Below are 23,913 nucleotides of genomic sequence, written 5' to 3'. Positions count from 1 at the left end.
AGATAAATTACACTTGATCCTAGGTGTAGTCTTTTTAATATGCTGTTGGATTCTGCTTGCTGCTATTTTTTTGAGGAACTTTTCATCCATATTCATAAGACACATCACTTTGTCTTTTTTTGTGTTGTCTTTGTGTGGCTTTGGATTAGTGTAATACTGGCCTCATAGAATGAGTTAGAACATATTTCCTCATCTATTTTGGGGAAAAATATGAAAAATATTGATGTTAATCCTTTTAATAAACATTTGTTAGAATTCACCACTGAAGTCATCTGAAAGAAGGGATTTTCTTTGTGTGAAGTTTTTTGATTACTGATTTATTCTCGTTATAAGTCTGTTTGGTTTTCTGTTTCTTCTTGAGTCAATTTTGGTAGTTTACATATTTCTAGGAATTTGTCCATTACAACCTTGTTATCTAATTTATTGGCATACTCATATTCATAATATTTTCATATGCTCCTTTTTGTTTCTTTAAATTCAGTAGTAAGTCCTTTCCTTCATTCCTGATTTTAATAATTTGAGTCATCTTTTTTTTTTTTTTCTTGGTCAATCAAGATTTGTCAATATTGTTGACTGTTTTTAAAGAACCAACTTTGGTCCAGTTGCTTTTCTCTATTTTTTTCTATTCTTTTATTTATTTTCTTTCTAATCTTTTTATTTCCTTCATTATGCTTGCTTTGGTTTGCTCTTCTTTTTCTAGTTCTTTAAGGTGAAAGGTTAGGTTATTGATTTGAAATTCTTCTTTTTTATATATAGATTTTTAATTTTCCTTGTGATTTCTTCTTAGACTCATTGGTTATTTAGGAATGTGTTAATTTCTACACATTTGTGAATTTTCTCAAGTTTCCCACTATTAATTATTTCAAATTTCATTCCCTTGTGGTCAAAGAGCATACTTTGACTTCAGTATTTAAAAATTTATTAAGACTTGTTTTGTGGCCTACCATATAGTCTATCCTGGAGAGTGTTCCATTTCCACTTGAGAATAATGTGTATTCTGTTGTTGGGTAGAGTAGTCTATAGTTTTTTGTTTCTTCTAGTTTGTTTATGTGTTATTTAGCCTTCTATGGTTTCGCTGATCTTTGGTTTAGGGGTTTTGTTCATTATTGAAAAGTAGCAGTAGCAAATGTGATTCTAGTAGCAGCAGTAATAATATCTTATTTTTGTCTTCATTAACAAAATCCTTTCGTACTCATTATCACTTTCAAGTTACTGTATACAGGTTAGTCAATCTTCTGTATTACTAGGCTGAAGGTAACTATTATATTTTCATCATCTTTTTGTCCCCAGAGGCTAGCAGAGTCAGGCACATAGTTATTGTTTAAATTAAATATAATGCTTACAAAGAAAATTTGGTATAAACTAATGGCATCTGGGAAAATTTTAGGTGATCAGTAACTGTAAATTTCATGGTACTCTCAGAGTCTACATTTTCTATCTTGAATGATGAATATCACTGAGCATCTCTACATTATGTAAAAATTTCTTATGAAGTACACATTGAATATAATTTCAAAATTTTAGTTCTGATATCTAAAGTGATTATAGAAATCCATTATGTCAATAATGAGAATTTCAGCGTAATCCAACAAACATTTGTGAACAGCTGCTGTGTTCTAAGGCACTATGCAAAGCACTGGATTGCTGTTCCTTCTATGTGAGAAGATACAGCCATTGACTAAGTGTTTATTTTCAATTATAATAAAATATAATGTCATAGAACATTTTGATCATTTATAAAATGTCTATTAGAAAAAACATTTTATATGAATTGCTTAATATAATGTACTCTATGTGTGCCTTAAATGGCACACTAATACTTTTTAATGGTTCATTATTCAGAACATAGTTGTTGAATGATCAAACTTTATAATTGAAATGGTGCATATTCATCTTCAATTTCTAATTACTGAGGTAAAAATAGATTATATTCTCAGTTTCACTTAGTGGATCTAGGTTAATTTGCTTTGCTTTAGACTGATTAACTCTAGAAAGCTTTCTTGACCTTTTTGGTTCTCAGTTTCAATTCTGAACTGATTAGTTGGTAATAGGTATTGTCCAGAGAGAGAAAAAAAGTAAATTAATATTTAATTAGTTAAGTCTGAAAAATGCTGGTTTTAGTAAAGTTCAACAAATTTCTTTACTTGTGGGTTTGTAGGAGGTCTAATATTTTAATATATAGTTAATTTCCACAATTTGTTTGACCATGTAACCTGTTTTATATGACTTTGTCATAAATCATTGGTCTTAAGGTATAATATATGCATCCCAAGAACTGCCTAAGATGTTCCACTATGATGTGAAAAGAAAGTGTCAGAAAAATGTTTCTATTTACTTTTTTTTTAATCTTAAAAACTAAGAAAAACAAAAACTATGTTAATATTCAGCATAGAAATTGATGCTTTTGCCCTCCTAGGTCATTTTATGAGACAGTCACATACCATTAGTGAGATAACCTGACCTGAATGGGAGTTCCAAAGTGATGAGTTGGTAGTGCTGCCTACATGTGTTTGCTTTTTAGTATAATAGAACGTATGAGCTTGCTTTACCAGGTAATTGGATTTAGCTGCTATGTTATTTAGTTTTTACTGAAACAACTCTGACAGAAATGGGAAAATGACTTTAAAAAGATTGCTGCTGTGAGCCATAGATTGATAATCATACCAACAAAAATCAGTGTTTATAATAAGTGCCCTTGTTGGTCCTTTATGTTTAGGCTGTTTTGGGAAAGAATGACTTAGCTACAGAAAGATACATAAAGTGATATACTGGAAATGGCAATTAGAATTTGACAGTGAAATAGAACTTGTGAATAAGTAAGGCATAGTAAATGAGGGGAGCTTATAAATGAGAAAGGGGTGGCAGTAAATGAACAGGAACTGTTGGTGTTATCTTTTCCCTAAATATAGTTAATTTTCTCTCTAAGTCCACTGGGGTGATGGTGCAGTCATTCAGGGTCCCAGGCTGATAGAGGCCCTGCTGCCGTTCACAGCACGTGACTTTAATTGTCATCTTAGGCATTGACATCAGCAAGCAAATAGGGGGAAAAAGGGAATGTGTGGAGGATTGTGTTGGAGGCTTTGTGGTTCAAGCTTGAAATGGTGTACGTCACTTCTACCTACCTGACATTCCTAAAATAAATCCCACTTGGTTGAGATGTATTATCTTATTTATGTATTGCTAGATTCCATCTGCTAATATTTTATGTGGAATTTTAACTTCTGTTTTCATAAAAGAGATTGGTTCATAATTTTATCTTTACAGATTTTAGTATAAGGGAATATGCTGTCTTAATAAAATATGTAGGGAAGTATTCCTTCTTTTTTTATTCTCTGGAAGATTTTGTGTAAGGTTTCTGTTACTTGTTTCTTAAATGTTTATTAAAATCAACCTGTTAAATCATGTGGGCTTATGGTTTCCTTGGTCGGAAGTTTTATTTTGTTTGGTTTTTAAATTAATACAGGTTCAATTTTTTTTAAACACATATAGGACTCTTCAGAGTTTTTATTTCATCTTCTTTCAGTTTTGTTAAGTTGTGTTTTTTCATAGGAGTTTTTTCATTTCATCTAAAATTTCATATTTATTGCTCTAATATTTAATAATATCTTACTGCTTATTAGAAATATCTGTAGGTTTTGTAATACCCTGAATTCATGCATAATGTTAGAAATTTTTGTTTTCTATTTTTCTTCATCACTCTATTGTTGCCATCTTGCTACATTTAATTTTTTTCTTCTTTCTTTGGATTATTTGTTAACAGTTCTTCTGTTACATGTATATTTGATCTTTTTACTCTGTCCCATGTCTTTTTAAAGTTGTTTTTTTGTATTTTCCATCACTTATTTCTCTTTCTGCTGTAGTTTCTTTTTTTTCCCCCACTGTCTTTTGGTTCTCTGATCCTGCTTTCTGCTATTTCACCTACTATTTACCTCATCTATTGTGTTGTTAATAATACATTTTTTCTCACGGTAGAATTTCTGTTTTACGAATCCCAGTTCTCTGAAGAAAATCTCTATCCTATCTGTTTTCTCCATTTCTTCTCTATTTTCTTGAATGTATTATTCATACATATTTTAAACTCTTTGATAAGTAATTTCTGAATCACACATGGGTCTGTTTCTTTTGTCTTTTCTGTTTTCTGTTTCTTTGGTCTCATCTGTTACCATCTCTGATAATTTTGCATTGAAAGCTGTACATTGTGTTTGAAAAATTGGAAAGGCTCTGTGTAGGATGTTAACATTCTCCAAAGAGAGGTAAGGCCTCTGCTTTCCTAGGAAGGTAGAATGGGGTGTTGATTATCTTAATCCAGTGGTTCTCAAACTTTATTATGTATTAAACTAGTGGCATGTATATGTTACTAGAGAAGTAATGAAAAAAAAAAAGGTTCTGGCTTGTTGAAGTAACACAGGACCTCCTGTCTCTAGATCCAGGTCCAGAATTGCCAAATGCCCCAAGGGATAACACCATTGCCATGTGTTACCTTACCTCGCAGCATGGTTTTCCTTTCTCAGTTATTGTTTCCCTTTAATTTCTCATTGCCACAGCCCTCCAGAGTGCTTTTAAACATAACTTTTTTTTTTAATAGTTTTTCTGTTTGTTTGCAGCTGTGTGCCACAAGCTACTCAATCACTTATAGATACAGAAGTCAATGGTGTGTTGTTATTTTGTCAAAAGAACAAATCATGGCTTAGTTTCTTGCTTTCTTTCAGGAAAAACATAAACAAGAATTGGAAGACATGAGGAAAGCTGGTCATGAAGCCCTCAGCATTATTGTGGATGAATATAAGGTAGCGGTTTGAGAGTCTGTTTTCTTTATTCTTTTAAACTTTGGCAAACTTTAGTAAAAAAAAATTACACACATAGACATATGCTACACAAATTATAGAATTATAGTGTAGTCTTATTTCGGTATAGAATTCCTTTCAACTGATTAATAAGTGTTCATTGAAAGCATACTTAGTAGATTACAAAGGTAATGCTAGATGTTGCTCTGCATTTGAGAACTTACAGAATATTTGAGAACACAGGATTGAAATTTGAAAACAAAATACTGTAGAATTAATTGCTAGATTATTAGCTTCTTTGGTCTTTACTCTGGTTCCACCTTTTATAGAAAAAAAAAGTGTGATATAAATCTGAAAATTATTGTCATAGCGTTTTTTCTTAAATTAAATAGATTTGGGTACATTTAAGTAATAATAAAAATAATAATAAATGTCAGTATCAGTGATATATGCAGTATTATTCTGGATAAGCTAAGCCTGCATAAGCTTAATCATTTAAAGTAAATTGAGAGTTTAATAACAAAATTTTTCCCCCCCTAAATTTCACCTTAGATCATTTTTTTCCATCAAGTAATTAAGGAATACATTCTTGTTGAAATCAAAGTCAAAAAATTCTCCCCAGAAGTAACCAGTGAGAATGGTGTGTTGTGCATCCTTCTAGAGGTTTTTCTTTATATTTACACACACACACACACACACACACACACACACACACACACACACACACACACACATACTCATGCTGTAAAATTTTGATTTCCTTTTAGAAAAATGTTGTTCTACTCAATCTGTTGTTTTGTTTCTTGCTATATTTACTTGTCAGTATATATTTTCATGTCAGTATATATAAACTTATCCTATTTTTGTCATTGTTCTATAGTATTCCACAGTGTGTATATATATATATGTATATATATGTGTGTATACATATATATACACATATACAAACATATATATGCATATACATACACATATATATACATATATGTATATATACAAACACACACACCCCATAATTGGTTTAACTATACCTGTATAAATAGGCATTTAGTTTATTTTTTTATTGTTAATTATTACAATAAATGTTTAAAAAATCCTTCTACCATATGTGGAATATAGACAATTTTATTGATTCAGCTTCATTCCTAGACATGATAGAAGTTGATTTCATTTTAATTAGCTGATAATTTAATGTCAAAAAGCTTCCTGTAACAAGTCATTTGGATAAAAGTAGAAAAAGAAGTAGATCCAGAATTTAAGTGAAAAGCACTTTTTTTAAAATTCCAAGGTATTAAAATAATTGGCAGATATGTCTTGGGACACGAAAGGTCATTTTTATAACCACACTAATATAGAAACTTGTGCCATTGTTGAGAAGGTTATTAAAAAATGGCTGGTTTTTACAGCTGTGATTTTTGGCTCTTTTTTCATAATGTGAATTTTTAGTTCTACTAATACAAACCAGCTTTACAGTTGTTGAGTTGGGGAAAAGTATAGGAACTATTTTGGACCATCTTCTTCTTTTCCTAAGGCTTAGGGTTGGAATAATTAAAATACTGGAATTTACATAATTCTCCTGGCATATTAAGTGATATATTCTTGGATGAATTTATATTTTACTCATTTATATTTATGAATTCTAAGTTAAATGTTTTTTTATTTTTTAATTGGGGTATAGTTGTTTTACAGTGTTGTGTTAGTTTCTACTGTATAGCAAAGTGGAGTTCCCTGTGCTGTACAGCAGGCCCTCATTAGCCATCCACTTTATACATATTAGTGCATATATGTCAATCCCAATCTCCCAATTCATCCCACGCCCCCTCTTCCTCTCCTTGGTGTCCATACGTTTGTTCTCTACATCTGTGTCTCATTTCTGCCTTGCAAACCAATTCATCTGAACCATTTTTCTGGAGTCCACAAATATGCATTAATATGCGATGTTTGTTTTTCTGTTTCTGACTTACTTCACTCTGACAGTATCTAAATGTTTTGAAAGTACTTATATTGTTGTGTTTTTCTGAAAAGCACAGCATTTGATATTTAAATTGTTTTTTGGCTCTAACTCCACATATTTCCTTTGCTGAAAATGTGTTTATTGTGTATTACTTTGAACACTAGCAATGAATGAGTTTAAAAGCTTATGTAACAACTTTGCAAATATATTTTGCAAATTATATTTTGAAGAAACTTAGTTGAGAGCTACTCATTTCACCTCTTCTTTATCTCATATTATTATGTGACACTCATTTAGAAAGAGAATTTAAAGATTTCAGGCATTAAGTATTACAATTTGCTTTAAAGGATTAGGTATCAAATCACGTATCCTACAAAGTTAAATTTAATTTATCATATTATACTTGTAGTCAGTTAATATGCAAACTATATAAATTCTCTTATAGTAGGGAACTTTGGTGTAAATACTTTTCATGTAGCTTTCCATATTATTGATTTATGCTGAGCTTCACATTTTGCACAAAGATATTACAGTACTCCTAAGAGGAATACATCTGATACATAAATTATTGTGTAAAATATTACAACCAAGGTGTCTTAGAAACATACTGGCAATCAACTTGATAGTAATATGGAAAAAATAGAGTAACTTAGATAGGAAAAATAAGCAATGTTTTCTTGGTAGGTTAGAGATCTTTATAATGTAAATGTTGATGCTTCATACCCCATTATGGAACAAGAAAAGAAACAATTTCTTTTCCATTCTAAATTCATGCGTGAGAAGTTCATGTGCTAATTGTTTTATTTTGCTTCTCTTTTTTCTGAATATCTTTAAAGATATGTTTTTTAAAGCATACAAACATTTTGATGGATGTTTCATTAATCATTAGGTAACTCAAAAATAAAACAGGGCTTCCCTGGTGGCGCAGTGGTTGAGAGTCCGCCTGCAGATGCAGGGGACACGGCTTCGTGCCCCGGTCCGGGAGGATCCCACATGCCGGGGAGCGGCTGGGCCCGTGAGCCATGGCTGCTGAGCCTGCGCGTCCGGAGGCTGTGCTCCGCAGCGGGAGAGGCCACAGCAGTGAGAGGCCTGCGTATCGGAAAAACAAAACAAAACAAGACAAAACAAAAAACCAAAATACAACTTCTCATTACTATTGCTAATAGAAGCTTTATGAACATCTTTTGCATTTATTCATCCTTAATTCAAGAAATATTATTAACTTTCTTCTTTATGTCAAGGACTATCATAGATACAGCACTGAACAAAATAAAAGTTCTTGGTTCAATGGAATATATATTCTATATCCATTAATGTATGCATACCAAACATAGGAAGTAAGAAATCTAAAACCACAGCTTTCCTCAATCTTTTGGAAGAAGGAGGCTCCACACCCTTGCCTCTCCTACCCATGCAGGCATTTACTCAAATATGCAGCTGGATCTGGCACCTTCCTAACACTGTTCCTGATTGCTAGGGAATCTTAACATTCTTCTGATTGTCCTGTACTAGATGTAATCAATCACTTTTTCCCCCTACAAGCTGAACTGAGACATTGTTGATGAGTTTGAAAAAAGATTTCATTAGAAAAGATAGTGAAAAATGCCAAATAAATAAGATAAAATTTATTTACTTAGTAAATAGAGAAAAAAATGTAAAATGAAATTGGTTTTATTTTTTTAGCATCTTTATTGGAGTATATAATTGCTTTACAATGGTGTGTTAGTTTCTGCTTTATAATAAAGTGAATCAGTTATACATATACATATGTTCCCATATCTCTTCCCTCTTGCGTCTCCCTCTCTCTCACCTTCCCTATCCCACCCTTCTAGGTGGTCACAAAGCACCGAGCTGATCTCCCTGTGCTATGCAGCTGCTTCCCACTAGCAATCTACTTTACGCTTGGTATTTTATATATGTCCATGCCACTCTCTCACTTTGTCACTGCTAACCCTTCCCCCTTCCGATATCCTGAAGTCCATGCTCTAGAAGGTCTGTGTCTTTATTCCCATCTTACCCCTAGGTACTTCATGACCTTTTTTTTTTTTTTTCTTTTTTAGATTCCATATATATGTGTTAGCATACGGTATTTGTTTTTCTCTTTCTGACTTACTTCACTCTGTATGACAGACTCTAGGTCCATCCACCTCACTACAAATAACTCAATTACGTTTCTTTTTATGGCTAATATTCCATTGTATATATGTGCCACATCTTCTTTATCCATTCATCTGTTGATGGACACTTAGGTAGCTTCCATGTGCTGGCTATTGTAAATAGAGCTGCAATGAACATTTTGGTACATGACTCTTTTTGAATTATGGTTTTCTCAGGGTACATGCCCAGTAGTGGGATTGCTGGGTCATATAATAGTTCTATTTTTAGTTTTTTAAGGAACCTCTACACCGTTCTCCATAGTGGCTGTATCAATTTACATTCCCACCAACAGTGCAAGAGTCTTCCCTTTTGTCCACAACCTCTCCAGCATTTATTGTTTGTAGAGTTTTTGATGATGGCCATTCTGACCAGTGTGAGATGATATCTCATTGTAGTTTTGATTTGCATTTCTCTAATGATTAATGATGTTGAGCATTCTTTCATGTGTTTGTTGGCAATCTGTATATCTTCTTTGGAGAAATGTCTATTTAGGTCTTCTGCCCATTTCTGAATTGGGTTGTTTTTTTGATATTGAGCTGCATGAGTTGCTTGTATGTTTTCCAGATTAATCCTTTGTCAGTTGCTTTGTTTGCAACTATTTTCTCCCATTCTGAGGGTTGTCTTTTCGTCTTATTTATGGTTTTCTATGCTGTGCAAAAGCTTTTAAGTTTCATTAGGTCCCATTTGTTTATTTTTGTTTTTATTTCCATTTCTCTAGGAGGTGGGTCAAAAAGGATCTTGCTGTGATTTATGTCATAGAGTGTTCTGCCTATGTTTTCCTCTAAGAGTTTGATAGTCTCTGGCCTTACATTTAGGTCTTTAATTCATTTAGAGTTTATTTTTATGTATGGTGTTAGGGAGTGTTCTAATTTCATTCTTTTACATGTACCTGTGCAGTTTTCCCAGCACCACTTATTGAAGAGGCAGTCCTTTCTCCACTGTACATTCCTGCCTCCTTAATCAAAAAAAGGTGACCATATGTGTGTGGGCTTATCTCTGGACTTTCTATCCTGTTCCATTGATACATATTTCAGTTTTTGTGCCAGTACCATACTGTCTTGATTACTGTAGCTTTGTAGTATAGTCTGAAGTCAGGGAGCCTGATTTCTCCAGCTCCATATTTCGTTCTCAAGAGTGCTTTGGCTATTCGGGGTCTTTTGTGTTTCCATACAAATTGTGAAAATTTTTGTTCTAGTTCTGTGAAAAATGTCAGTGGTCATTTGATAGGGATTGCATTGAATCTGTAGATTGCTTTGGGTAGTAGAGTCATTTTCACAATGTTGATTCTTCCAATCCAAGAACATGCTATATCTCTCCATCTATTTGTATCATCTTTAATTTCTTTCATCAGTGTCTTATAATTTTGTGCCTACAGGTCTTTTGTCTCCTTAGGTAGGTTTAATCCTGGATATTTTATTCTTTTTGTTGCAGTAGTAAATGGGATTGTTTTCTTAATTTCACTTTCAGATTTTTCATCATTAGTGTATAGGAATTCCAGGGATTTCTGTGCATTAATTTTGTATCCTGCTACTTTACCAAATTCATTGCTTAGCTCTAGTAGTTTTCTGGTAGCATCTTTAGGATTCTCTGTGTATAGTATCATGTCATCTGCAAACAGTGACAACTTTACTTCTTTTCCGATTTGGATTCCTTTTATTTCTTTTTCTTCTCTGATTGCTGTGGCTAAAACTTCCCAAACTATGTTGAATAATACTGGTAAGAGTGGGCAACCTTGTCTTGTTCCTGATCTTAGTGGAAATGGTTTCATTTTTTCAAATTTGAGGATGATGTTGGCTGTGGGTTTGTCATGTATGGCCTTTATTATGTTGAGGAAAGTTCCCTCTATGCCTACTTTCTGCAGGGTTTTTATCATAAATGGGTGTTGAATTTTGTCAAAAGCTTTCTCTGCATCTGTTGAGATCGTCATATGGTTTTTCTTCTTCAATTTGTTAATATGGTGTATCACATTGATTGATTTGCGTATATTGAAGAATCCTTGCATTCCTGCAATAAACCCCACTTGATCATGCTGTATGATCCTTTTAATGTGCTGTTGGATTCTGTTTGCTAGTATTTTGTTGGCGATTTTTACATCTGTGTTCATCAGTGATATTGGCCTGTAGTTTTCTTTCTTTGTGACATTTTTGTCTGGTTTTGGTATCCGGGTGATGGTGGCCTCATAGAATGAGTTTGGGAGTGTTCCTCCCTCTGCTATATTTTGGAAGAGTTTGAGAAGGATAGGTGTTAGCTCTTATCTAAATGTTTGATAGAATTCGCCTGTGAAGCCATCTGGTCCTGGGCTTTTGTTTGTTGGAAGATTTTTAATCACAGATTCAATTTCAGTGCTTGTGATTGGTCTGTTCATATTTTCTATTTCTTCCTGGTTCAGTCTCTGCAGGTTGTGCATTTCTAAGAATTTGTCGATTTCTTCCAGGTTGTCCGTTTTATTAGCATACAGTTGCTTGTAGTAATCTCTCGTGATCCTTTGTATTTCTGCAGTGTCAGTTGTAACTTCTCCGTTTTCATTTCTAATTCTATTGATTTGAGTCTTCTCCCTTTTTTTTTGATGAGTCTCGCTAATGGTTTTTGAATTTTGTTTATCTTCTCAAAGAACCAGCTTTTAGTTTCATTGATCTTTGCTATCATTTCCTTCATTTCTTTTTCATTTATTTCTGATCTGATCTGTATGATTTATTTCCTTCTGCTAACTTTGGGGTTTTTTTTGTTCTTCTTTCTCTAATTGCTTTAGATGCAAGGTTAGGTTGTTTATTTGAGATGTTTCCTGTTTCTTAAGGTAGGATTGTATTGCTATAAACTTCTCTCTGAGAACTGCTTTTGCTGCATCCCATAGGTTTTGGGTCATCAAGTTTTCATTGTCATTTGTTTCTAGGTGTTTTTTGATTTCCTCTTCGATTTCTTCAGTGATCACTTCGTTATTAAGTATTGTTTAGCCTCCACGTGTTTCTATATTTTTACAGATCTCTTCCTGTAATTGACATCTAGTCTCATAGCGTTGTGGTCGGAAAAGATACTTGATACGATTTCAGTTTAATTAAAATTACCAAGGCTAGATTTGTGACCCAAGATATGATCTGTCATTGAGAATGTTCTATGAGCACTTGAGAAAAATGTGTATTCTGTTGTTTTTGGATGGAATGTCCTATAAATATCAATTAAGTCCATCTTGTTTAATGTATCCTTTAAAGCTTGTGTTTCCTTATTTATTTTTATTTTGGATGATATGTCCATTGGTGAAAGTGGGGTTTGAAGTCCTCTACTGTGATTGTGTTAAGGTTGATTTCTGCTTTTATGGCTTTTAGTATTTGCCTTTTTTTTTGAGGTGCTCCTATGTTGGGTGCATAAATATTTACAATTGTTATATCTTCCTGTTGAATCGATCCCTTGATCATTATGTAGTGTCCTTATTTGTCTCTTGTAATAGTCTTTATTTAAAGTCTATTTTGTCTGATACGAGAATTGCTACTCCAGCTTTCTTCTGATTTCCATTTGCATGGAATATCTTTTTCCATCCCCTCACTTTCAGTCTGTATGTGTTCCTAGGTCTAAAGTGGGTTTCTTGTAGACAGCAAAATACAGGTATTGTTTTTTTATCCATTCAGCCAGTCTGTGTCTTTTGGTTGGAGCATTTAGTCCATTTACATTTAAGGTAATTATTGATATGTATGTTCCTATTCCCATTTTCTTAATTGTTTTGGGTTTGTTATTGTAGGTCTTTTCCTTCTCTTGTGTTTCTTGCCTAGAGAAGTTCCTTTAGCATTTGTTGTAAAGCTGGTTTGGTGGTGCTGAACTCTCTCAGCTTTTGCTTGTCTGTAAACCTTTTAGTTTCTCCATCAAATCTGAATGAGATCCTTGCTGGGTAGAGTAATCTTGGTTGTAGGTTTTTCTCCTTCATCACTTTAAATATGTCCCGCCACTCCCTTCTGGCTTGCAGAGTTTCTGCTGAAAGATCAGCTGTTAACCTTATGGGAATTTCCTTGTGTGTTATTTTTTGTTTTTCCCTTGCTGCTTGTAATATGTTTTCTTTGTACTTAATTTTTGATAGTTTGATTGATATGTGTCTTGCCGTGTTTCTCCTTGGATTTATCCTGTATGGGACTCTCTGTGCTTCCTGGACTTGATTAACTATTTCCTTTCCCATATTAGGGAAGTTTTCAACTATAATCTCTTCAAATATTTTCTCAGTCCCTTTCTTTTTCTCTTCTTCTTCTGGAACCCCTATGATTCGAATGTTGGTGCGTTTAATGTTGTCCCAGAGGTCTCTGAGACTGTCTTCAGTTCTTTTCATTCTTTTTTCTTAATTCTGCTCTGCAGTATTTATTTCCACTATTTTATCTTCCATGTCACTTATCCGTTCTTCTGCCTCAGTTATTCTGCTATTGATCCCTTCTAGAGTATTTTTTAATTTCATTTATTGTGTTGTTCAGCATTGCTTGTTTCTTCCTTAGTTCTTCTAGGTCCTTGTGAAATGTTTCTTGCATTTTCTGTATTCTATTTCCAAGATTTTGGATCATCTTTACTATCATTATTCTGAATTCTTTTTCAGGTAGACTGCCTATTTCCTCTTCATTTGTTAGGTCTGGTGTGTTTTTACCTTGCTCCTTCATCTGCTGTGTGTTTTTCTGTCTTTTCATTTTGCTTATGTTATTGTGTTTGGGGTGTCCTTTTCGCTGGCTGCAGGTTCGTAGTTCCCGTTGATTTTTGGTGTCTGTCCCCAGTGGCTAAAGTTGCTTCAGTGGGTTGTGTATGTTTCCTGGTGGAGAGGTCTAGTGCCTGTGTTCTGGTGGATGAGGCTGGATCTTGTCTTTCTGGTGGGCAGGTCCACGTGTGGTGGTGTGTTCTGGGGTGTCTGTGGCCTTATTATGATTTTAGGCAGCCTCTCTGCTAATGGATGAGGCTGTGTTCCTGTCTTGGTAGTTGTTTGGCATAGGGTGTCCAGCACTGTAGCTTGCTGGTCCTTGAGTGGAGCTGGACCTTGGTGTTGAGATGGAGATCTCTGGGAGATTTTCACCGTTTGATATTACATGGAGTTGGGAGGTCTCTTGTGGACCAGTGTCCTGAAGTTGGCTCTCCCACTTCAGAGGCACAGCCCTGACGCCTGGGTGGAGCACCAAGAGCTTGTCCTCCACACGTCTCAGAATAAAAGGGAGAGAAAATAGAAAGAGGATAAAATAAAATAAAGTAAAATAAAATTATTAAAATAAAAAATATTTATTAAGGAAAAAATTTTAAAAAGTAAAAACAAACAACAAAAAAAAACGGATGGACAGAACCCTAGGACAAACGGTGAAAGGAAAGTTATACAGACAAAATCTCACACAGAAGCATACACATACACAATCACAAAAAGAGGAAAAGGGAAAAGGAAATATATATCTTTGCTCGCAAAGTCCACCTCCTCAATTTGGGATGATTGGCTGTCTATTCAGGTGTTCCACAGATGCAGGGTATGTCAATTTGATTGTGGAGCTTTAATCCGCTGCTTCTGAGGCTGCTGGGAGAAATTTCCCTTTCCCTCTTTGTTCGCACGGCTCCCGGGGTTCAACTTTGGATTTGGCCCCGCCTCTGCGTGTAGGTTGCCGGAGGGCGTCTGTTCTTCGCTCAGACAGGACGGGGTTCAAGGAGCAGCTGATTAGGGGTCTCTGGCTCACTCAGGTTGGGGGGAGGGAGGGGTATGGATGTGGGACGAGCCTGTGGCAGCGGAGGCCGGCGTGACATGACGTTGCACCAGCCTGGGGCACGCTGTGCGTTCTCCTGGGGAAGTTGTCTCTGGATCCCGGGACCCTGGCAGTGGTGGGCTGCACACGCTCGCTGGAGGGGAGGTGTGGAGAGTGACCTGTGCTCGCACACAGGCTTCTTGGTGGCGGCAGCAACAGCCTTAGCGTCTCTTGCCCGTCTCTGGTGTCCACGCTGATAGCTGCGGCTCACGCCCGTCTCTGGAGCTCCTTTAAGCAGCGCTCTTAATCCCCTCTCCTCGCTCACCAGGAAACGAAGAGGCTAGAAAAAGCCTCTTGTCTCTTCGGCAGCTCCAGATTTTTCCCGGACTCCCTCCCTGCTAGCTGTGGCGCAGTAAACCCCTTCAGTCTGTGTTCTCTCAGCCAACCCCAGTCCTCTCTGGATTCGACCGAAGCCCGTGCCTCAGCTCCCAACCCCTAACCGCCCTGGTGGGTGAGCAGACAAGCATCTCGGGCTGGTGAGTACTGGTCGGCACCGATCCTCTGTGCGGGCATCTCTCCGCTTTGCCCTCCGCACCCCCTGTTGCTGTGCTCTCCTCCGCGGCTCCGAAGCTTTCCCCCTCCAGCACCCACAGTCTCCGTCCGTGAAGGGGCTTCCTAGTGTGTGGAAACCTTTCCTCTTTCACAGCTCCCTTCCACTGGTGCAGGTCCCATCCCTATCCTTTTGTCTCTGTTTATTCTTTTTCCTTTTGCCCTACCCAGGTATTTGGGGAGCTTCTTGCCTTTTGGGAGGTCTGAAGTCTTCTGCCAGCGTTCTGTGGGTGTTCTATAGGAGCAGTTCCACGTGTAGTTGTATTTCTGATGTATCTTTTGGGAGGAAGGTGATCTCCGTGTCTTACTCTTCTGCCATCTTCTCAAATCTCCCCTGAAATTGTTTTTTATAAAGTAAAACAAAAATGACAAAAACCTAAAAAATAAAGCATAAGAAGATGCATTATTTTTGCTTTAACCTCTGCCTTGCTGAAATATGGAGTAGACGTTTTTCCTTCTGTTCTTTTTACTAAGTATAACTAAAAAAAACCCCTGAACATTATATATAAAAAAGGCATAAGACTCTGAGAGTTAGACAGAAGAAGGCAGACTGGCTAGGGACCCTGAATCCAAGTAACTACATAATGCTGGGTTCCCTAGGCTTTCTTTTTGCCTCATTTGCCCCAGACAAGGTGCTGGAGAAGTGAGCAACCCAGAAATACCAAACGGGCACAGACAAGAGACCCCAAGAAAAGCCTGCTCTCTCTATCCAAAAGACCAGGAAAGCTTTCACCTAGCAAGGCAGAAAGTATTAGCTAATAACCCTTGTAATCTCACCAAATATCAGAGAGCAAACTGTAGTCCCACCCTAAGCCCTGCCAACAACGGCTGGTTACCAGGGAGCCTAGACTTCACATTTACCAATCTATAATGAGGTACCCTTCTTCTTCCCCATTGGTGCAGAGTCATAGAAGGTGGAGTAGGGAATTAGGATGTTCAGTCCCACTGGGAAGTAAGTCTCCTCTCCATTGAGTGTCAGGGTAGGCTGTGTAGGAAGCCTAGATTTCCACCCCACCGTTATGGAAATGAGACACTTCTCCCCACCCACCCCCCCCAGCCCCCTGCAAGGTATCAATGGATGTTTAATGGAGAGTCAGGACTTTCCTTACTGCTCAGTGCTACTAGGGTTATCCCCTGCAGTGTCATTGGAGGTCATTTGGGAGCAATAACATGGTGCCCTTACCCCTCCCAGTCAGAGTGAAGGCCCAGTGGGAAGTTGAACTCCCAACTGTGTTCAGCAATAATGGATCCTTATTTCCCCAGCCCTGAGTGTTAGCAGAGGATGAGTCAGGAACCTGGACTTCTACTGCACCTGACTGTTCTCCTCTTTCCTTGCTGAATTAGTGTTATATCAAAGGAAGTCTGCTAAAACAAGATTTAAAATGTCCAGGTTTCAATTGAAAATCACTACCCATACCAAGAACAAAGAAAATCTTATCTTAAGTGAAAAAAGACAATGAACAGAAGCGAACACAGACCTGCCACCAATGTTAGAATTATCTGACCAGCATTATAAAGCATCCATCCTAAAAATGCTTTAACAAGCAGATATGAACACACTTGAAACAAATGAAAAAATAGAAAACCTCAGCAAAGGAACACAAATTTTTAGCAAAGTAATGAAGAACCAGTAACTTTAGAACTAAAAAATACAGTAACCAAAATTAAAAAACTCAGTGTATGACCTCAATAGCATAATGGAGAAACAGAGGAAAGAATCAGTGAACTTGAAGATAGAGCAGTAGAAATCACCCAATTTAAGCAATACAGAGAAAATAGATTGAAAACAAACGAATAGGGATTTAGGGGCCTATGGAATTATAACAAAATACCTAAACTTCATGTCATCAGAGTCCTGGAAAGGGAGGATAAAGAGGGTAGAGCTGAAAAAAATATTCAAAGAAATAGTGGCTGAAAACCTACCACATTTGACAAGAGAAATACAACTACATATTCAAGGAGCTGAATAAACTCTAAACATGATACCTTATCCCCCCTATAAAAAAGCCCACCCCAAGACCCACTGTGATGGTTAATTTTATGTGTCAGCTTAGCTGGGCCACAGTGCCCAGGTTTTTGGTCAAGACATTATCCTGGATGTTTTTGTGAGGTTGTGTTTTGGATAATAATATTTAAATTTGTGGACTTCGAATAAAGCAGATTTCCCTCAGTAATGTGGGTGGATTTCATTTAATCAGTAGAAGGTTATACTAGAACAAAGACTTACCTTCCCTGAGCAAAAAGTATTCTGGTAGCATATAGCCTTTAGACTTGAACTGCATACAGCACTGACCCTTCCTTGGGTCTCCAGTCTGCCAGCCTACCTTACAGATACTGAATTTGCCAGCTTTCATAATTGTGTGAGCCAGTTCCTGAAAATAAATCCCTCTCTCTCTGCATATACATATATCCTGTTGATTCCATTTCTCTGGAGGCCCTGGCTAATGTAATATATATCATAGTCAAACTTCTGAAAACTAAAGACAAAGAAGTTTTAAAAGCAGCCAGATAAGGATGACATTTTACTGCAAGAGAGAAACTGTTAGGCTGACCTTGGATTTTTCATCAGAAACCATGGAGGCCAGAAGGAAACGGAACAAGTGCTGAAGGAAAATACCTGTCAATCCAGATTTCTATATCCAGAGTAAAGGTATTTATGGAATGAAAGGAACAAATCAAGATGTTCTTAGATGAAAGAAAACTAAGAGAATTTTGCCATAGAAAACCCACCCTAAAAGAATTGCTAAGGAGGTTTTCTAAACAAAATGAAATGATGAAGGGATTTTGGAACATTGGGAAAGAGCAAAGGAGAGTAAAAATATGGGTAAATAAAATAGATTTTCTCTTTTTACACTTTATAAATTATGTTTGCCTGTTAAATCAAAAATTTTAACATTGATATGGTTCTAATGTTATGTAAAGGAAAATTTTAAGAGAATTGTATCATAAACAAAGGAGAATAAAAGACATAAAAAGAAGTAGAGTTTCTACACTTGAAGTGGTGAAATACCAGCACCAGTAGTTATGTGATTTTTTTAAAATATGAATTTTCTAAATATATTTACTACTACTTCTGCAATCTTTCATATGATAAGGCTTAGGGATTTTTTTTATTAAACAGAATTTGATCACAAGACCCCCAAGGTCTTGAGGCTAGTTTGTTTTTTACATATGTATTTCAGAAACTATAATCAGTTTAATGTTTAATGGTGAAGTCTTTTTTCCATGTCACTGTGATTTCCAAGAACCTGGAGTATTAATCTGATAATGATCACTACAAAGGAATGTTTATTTTTTATATATTTTGATTTAAAGTAGGCTAGTGATACTGTCTTGTTTTAATATTTTATAACCTTTATTTTTAACAGCTTTATTGAGATATAATTCACATACTATAAAACTCCCCTCTTTAAAGTGGGTAATTCAATAGTTTTTAGTATGTTCACAGAATTGTACAACCATCACCACAATCTAATTTTAGAGCATTTTTGTCACCCCTGCATGAAACCTTGTACCAATTAAGCAATCACTCTTCACTCCCCTCCAGCTACCCTGTCCCCTAGCCCTTGGTTACCACTAATCTGCATTATGTCACTATAGACTTGCATCTTCTAGACATTTCCTATAAGTAGAATTACACAATTTGTGGGCTACTATGGCTGTCTTCTTTTTTTAGAGTTCATTCATGTTACTACATGTGGTAGTACTTCATTTCTTTTTTATTGTTAAATAATATTCCATTGTATGGATATACCACATTTTATTTATCCTTTTATCAGTTGATGGACATTTGGATTGTTTTCACTTTTTGGCTGTTATGAATAATGCTGTGTGGATGTATGTTTTCATTTCTCCTGGGTATATACTTAGGGTCGAAATTACTGGTTCATTTCACTTTTCTACATTTAACATTCTGAGAACTACAAGAATGTTTCTAGCTGCACCATTTTATATTCCAGCCAGCAGTGGTGGAAAGTTCCAGTTTCTCTACATCCTTAGGAACACTTGTTACTTTCCATTAAAAAAAAATTAGCCTTCCTAATGGGTTGGCATTTATTTCTTGGATTCATTTTGATTTAATTATTGTAAATGATGTGAGGAAGGGATACAGTTTCTTTTTTTTTTTCCCCATGTAAATATCCAATTGTTCCCAGCATCATTTGTTGAAAAAACTGTTCTTTCCTCATTGAATTGTCTTGGAACCCATATCAAAAATCAGTTATCCATATACGTGAGGATTTATTTCTGGACTCTTAATTCATTTCCATTGACCTATATGTCTATCCTCGTGCCAGTACCATACTTGATTACTGTAGCTTTATGGTATGCTTTTGATATCAGGAAGTGTGCATTGTCCACAAACAATTTTCAAAATTGTTTTGACTATTCTAGGTCACTTTCATATTAATTTTAGGCTCAGTATGTGAATTTTTTAAAAAATCCAATTAGAATTTTGATTGTGTTTGCATTGAATATGTAGACCAACTTAGAGAGTATTGCCATTTTAACTGTATTAAGTTTTCTGATCCCTAGTTATGAAATGTCTTTATATTTCTTTTCTTTAATTTCTTTCAACAGTGTTTTATAGTTTTCAATATTCCTTTTATTCTTTTTTGTGATATTCTAAATTGAATTGTTTTCCTTAGTTTCATGTTCAGATTGTTCTTTGCTACCATATAATAATAGCATTGATTTTTGCATGTTTGGACACTTTTTGTTTCTTTTTCTTATCTAATTTTTCCAGGTAGATCTCCAATACAATTTTAATAAGAGCTGCAAAAATATACACAATAGGGGTTAACTATTAAGTATGATGTTATCCGTGAGATTTTTATAGATGGCCTTTATTAGGTTGAGGAAGTTCCATTTTTATTTCTAGTTTGAATATTTTTTCTAATCATGAAAGGTTGTAAGATATTGTCCAATGCTACTTCTCTGTTGAAAATTATTATTTTTTCTTTATGAATGTGATGTGTTCCCTTTAATTTTTGGATGTTAAATCAATCTTGAGTACCTGGAATAATCTCACTTGATGATGGTGCATAATTCTTTTTATGTGTTGCATAAATCAGTTTGATAATATTTTGTTGAGTATTTTAACATTTATATTCATTAATGATATTGGTCTGTAGTTTATTTGGTATCTTTATCTGGCTTTGCTATCCATATACTTGCCTCATAGAATGAGTTATGGTGTGTTCCCTTCTCTTATTTTTTGGGAGAGTTTGTGAAGGAGTGGTATTAATTCTTCTTTAAGAATTTTGTAGAATTTACCACTGAAACCATATGGTACTGGACTTTTCTTTGTGAGAGATTTTTTTAAATTAATTCAATCTCTTGTTATTGATCTCTTCAGATTTTTAAATTTTTTTCCTGAGTTATTTTGGTAATTTCACCTTTCTAGGGATTTACCTCTTTTTAATTTAAGTGATCTATTTTGGGGGGATATATTTGTTTATAGTATTCCCTTAATTCTTTTTATTTTTGTACTGACGTTTTCTCTTTCATTCCTGATTTCGTACTTTGAGTCTTTCCTCTATTTTAATTGGTCAGTCTATCTAAAGGTTTGCTCATTTTGTTGGTGTTTTCAAAGGATTAACTTCTGGTTTTGTTCATTTTCTCTCTTATTTTTCTATTCTATAATTTATTAATTTGTACTCTAACCTTTACTTTGCCTGATCTTTTGTTTGCTTTTTGCTTTAGTTATTTTTCTAGTTTTTGTGTGTGTGTGTGTGGTATGCGGGCCTCTCACTGTTGTGGCCTCTCCCATTGTGGAGCACAGGCTCCGGATGCGCAGGCTCAGCGGCCATGGCTCACGGGCCTAACTGCTCCACGGTATGTGGGATCTTCCCGAACCGGGGCACGAACCCGTGTCCCCTGCATCGGCAGGCGGACTCTCAACCACTGCGCCACCAGGGAAGCCCTATTTTTCTAGTTTTTTAATATGGATAACTAGGTTATTGATTTGATGTTTACTTTTTTTTACTATAGGCATTTATACTTAAAAATTTCCCTCTGAATCCTAGCTTATTTAATCCCATAAGTTTTATGTTATATTTTTATTTTCAGTCATATAAAAGTATTTTATTATTTCTTCTTTGACTCATTGGTTCTTTAGAAGTTTGTTAATTTCCACATGTCTGCAAATTTACCAAATTTCTGGCTGTTATTAATTTCAAATTTAATTCCATCATAGGGAACTTCTTTTTGGTGATTTTGATTGGGGTGAAGTGTTCTTTAGATATCTATAGGTGCATGTAGAGACATTTTTATGTCTATAGATGTGTACTGCTTTATAGTATTGTTTAAGTCTTCTATATGCTGTTGATAATCTTTCTCATTTTTCTACCCTTCATTGAAATGGGGATATTGAATTATCCAAGTATTATTTTTGAATTGTTTGTTGTTCTTTCAATTTCTGTTTCATGTATTTTGTGGATAGTATGTTAGGTACTTAGTATATGTTTTTAATTGTTATGTCTTTCTAATGTATTGACCCTCTTAGAAGATGGCTGTTTTAGTCTCTAGTAATATTTTTTGATCTAAAGTCTATGTTTTCCTGATATTAATATAGCCACTCTAGCTCTATTATGGTTTCTGTTTGCATGGTATATCTTTTCCCATCCTTTTACTTTGAACCCATTGTGTCTTTGACTCTAAACTTTGTCTTTTGTACATTTACAATTATATACATTTTTAAAACGTAATTGCTGTTTAAATCAATTACGAAAATAAAGGAAAAGACATATTCAATTATATTGTTTTTTAAATTACCTACATAATTACCTTTACAGGCACAGTTTGTTTCTTCATGTGGATTGAATTATTTTCTGATTTCACTTGCTTTAACCTGAAGAACTTGCTTTAATATTTATTATAAGTTTTGTCTGCTAGCAATAAATTTCTTTATCTGGAAATATCTTTAATTCACTTTCAATTTTTAAAGATAGTTTTCTATCTTAAAAGTTTTTTGTTGTTGTTATTGGATATAAGATTCTTGGCAGACAGAATTTTTGTGTTTAATTTTAGTATTTTGAAAATATCATCCCATTGCCTTTCTTCTTCACTGTTTCTGATAAGAAGTAAGCTGTTAAACTTTATGAGGGTGTGGTGAGTCATTTTTCTGCTGTTATAAAAACTGTCTGTTTTTGGCTTTCAGCATTTTGACAATGGTATATCTGGGTGTGTATCCCTTTTAGTTTGTCCTATGTGGAAATCATTGAACTTCTTACATGTATAAATTGTTTTTCATCACTTTGGGGAAGTATTCAGGCATTATTTCATTCAAATATTTTTTTCCCTCCTTTCTCTTTATTCTCTCTTTGTGTTGCTTCCAATTATGTAGACATGTTGGTCTGCTTAATTGTGTCTCACATTTTTCTAACCCTCTAATTCATTTTTCTTCATTATTTAAACTCTCTTCTTCAGATTTCACAGCCTTTATTAATATTTCTTCAAATTTATTGATTCTTTCTTTGCCCAGCTCAAACCTAATGTTAGAACCTATGGAATTTTAAATTTTTGTTATTTTACTTTTCCACTCCAGAATTTCTTTTTGTTTCTCTTTTTATAATTCTATCTCTTTATCAATATTGCATATTTTATGAGATCTTATAATATTTTTCTTTAATTGTTTAAGCATGGTTTTCTTTAGTTTTTTTTAACATTTTTATAATTGGTACTTTGAAGTCTTTTCCTGCTAAGTCTGACATCTGGGCCCTTTCAAAGGCAGTTTCCATTGACTCCTGTTTTCCCTGTGTACGGGACACAATTTCCTATTTCTTTTTATGTCTAGGAATTTTTTTTTTTATCTGTACATTGCAAATAATGTAGCAACTTTTTGTCCCAAACCCCCAGGAGACTTGTTGTTTTGTTTGTTGTTAAGTGAAGTCTGTTTCTCTTGAATTATGCAGCCTGTGATTTTGCTGTAAGAGCAAAATGGACATGAACACACGCTGGCTACCAGAAATGAGTATTTTAAAGCCATGCTGTTTTTGATTGTCTCTTTCCCTGATCTCCCTTTTGCAATTCTGACTTGTCTGTATTTTAACATATCTAGTTGTCAGTTTCTATTACTTTGTAGGTGATTTTTTTGTTGTTTTGACAGTGCCCTAGGGTATCCATTGATCCATAGTTTAATCCCATCCTCCTTGGCAGGGGCAATTTGTGTGTCAATTTTTGAGTCTCTCTGTAACCCTTTCCTATCATAGAACCTCTGCACTGTGCACAGACACTGGAAGTGTAGGATGGTTAATCCGATCATCATTGTTTTCCTCACCCAGATCCTCCTTTTGGAGCTGGAGCTATGTGTGAGGGGAGGGAGGGTAGGTACTAATCTTCCACATGGCTGTTGCCATTGCTCAGACAGATCTTTGACAATATACAGTTCACATGGATGGGATCATCCAGTGTTTATAGTGATAGAATATATCTGGACTAGTTCTTCTGCTTCAGGAATCTAGGAGAGATTGGAATTGGGGCTTAACTTCTGAGCCCAACTAAGCAGTTCTCCTGCAGTATAGAGCTTTGCAGGAAAGGAGAATTGCATTCATTACTAGCTGCGCTATCCATGTGATATAAGCCTTGGAGCTGTGAAGGATCTGCTAATGTTCACCAGCTGCCAAAACTACCAGGAATGGTACTTTACAGTAACAGGTTGGGAGAGATGGGAACTGTCCCTTGGCTGCTGAGCCTGCTGAAACAGTTCTTCTGCAAGGCTGAGCTGTAGGTGGAT

General features: G+C 35.2%; 1 protein-coding gene and 1 long non-coding RNA gene across 6 annotated transcripts in view; one reads left to right on the top strand and one right to left on the bottom strand.

The window, feature by feature from the left end:
- Positions 1 to 23,913, bottom strand: part of LOC132528792 (uncharacterized) — a 738,513-nt gene that overhangs the window by 261,342 nt on the left and 453,258 nt on the right. The window lies entirely within an intron of this gene.
- The window catches only part of CCDC91 (coiled-coil domain containing 91), a 398,338-nt gene that overhangs the window by 183,056 nt on the left and 191,369 nt on the right, over positions 1 to 23,913 (top strand). For all 5 annotated transcript variants that reach the window (XM_060166652.1, XM_060166648.1, XM_060166650.1 and 2 more), the window contains one exon: positions 4,710 to 4,787. In XM_060166652.1, coding sequence (XP_060022635.1) covers positions 4,710 to 4,787 — 78 coding nt within the window. The remainder of the gene's footprint in view (positions 1 to 4,709; positions 4,788 to 23,913) is intronic.

This window comes from Lagenorhynchus albirostris, chromosome 11 (genome assembly GCF_949774975.1).
Source record: "Lagenorhynchus albirostris chromosome 11, mLagAlb1.1, whole genome shotgun sequence".
NCBI classification, from domain to species: domain Eukaryota; kingdom Metazoa; phylum Chordata; class Mammalia; order Artiodactyla; family Delphinidae; genus Lagenorhynchus; species Lagenorhynchus albirostris.
The sequence above is the reverse complement of the archived record's forward strand: the minus strand, read 5'-3'. Positions and strand labels throughout refer to the sequence as shown.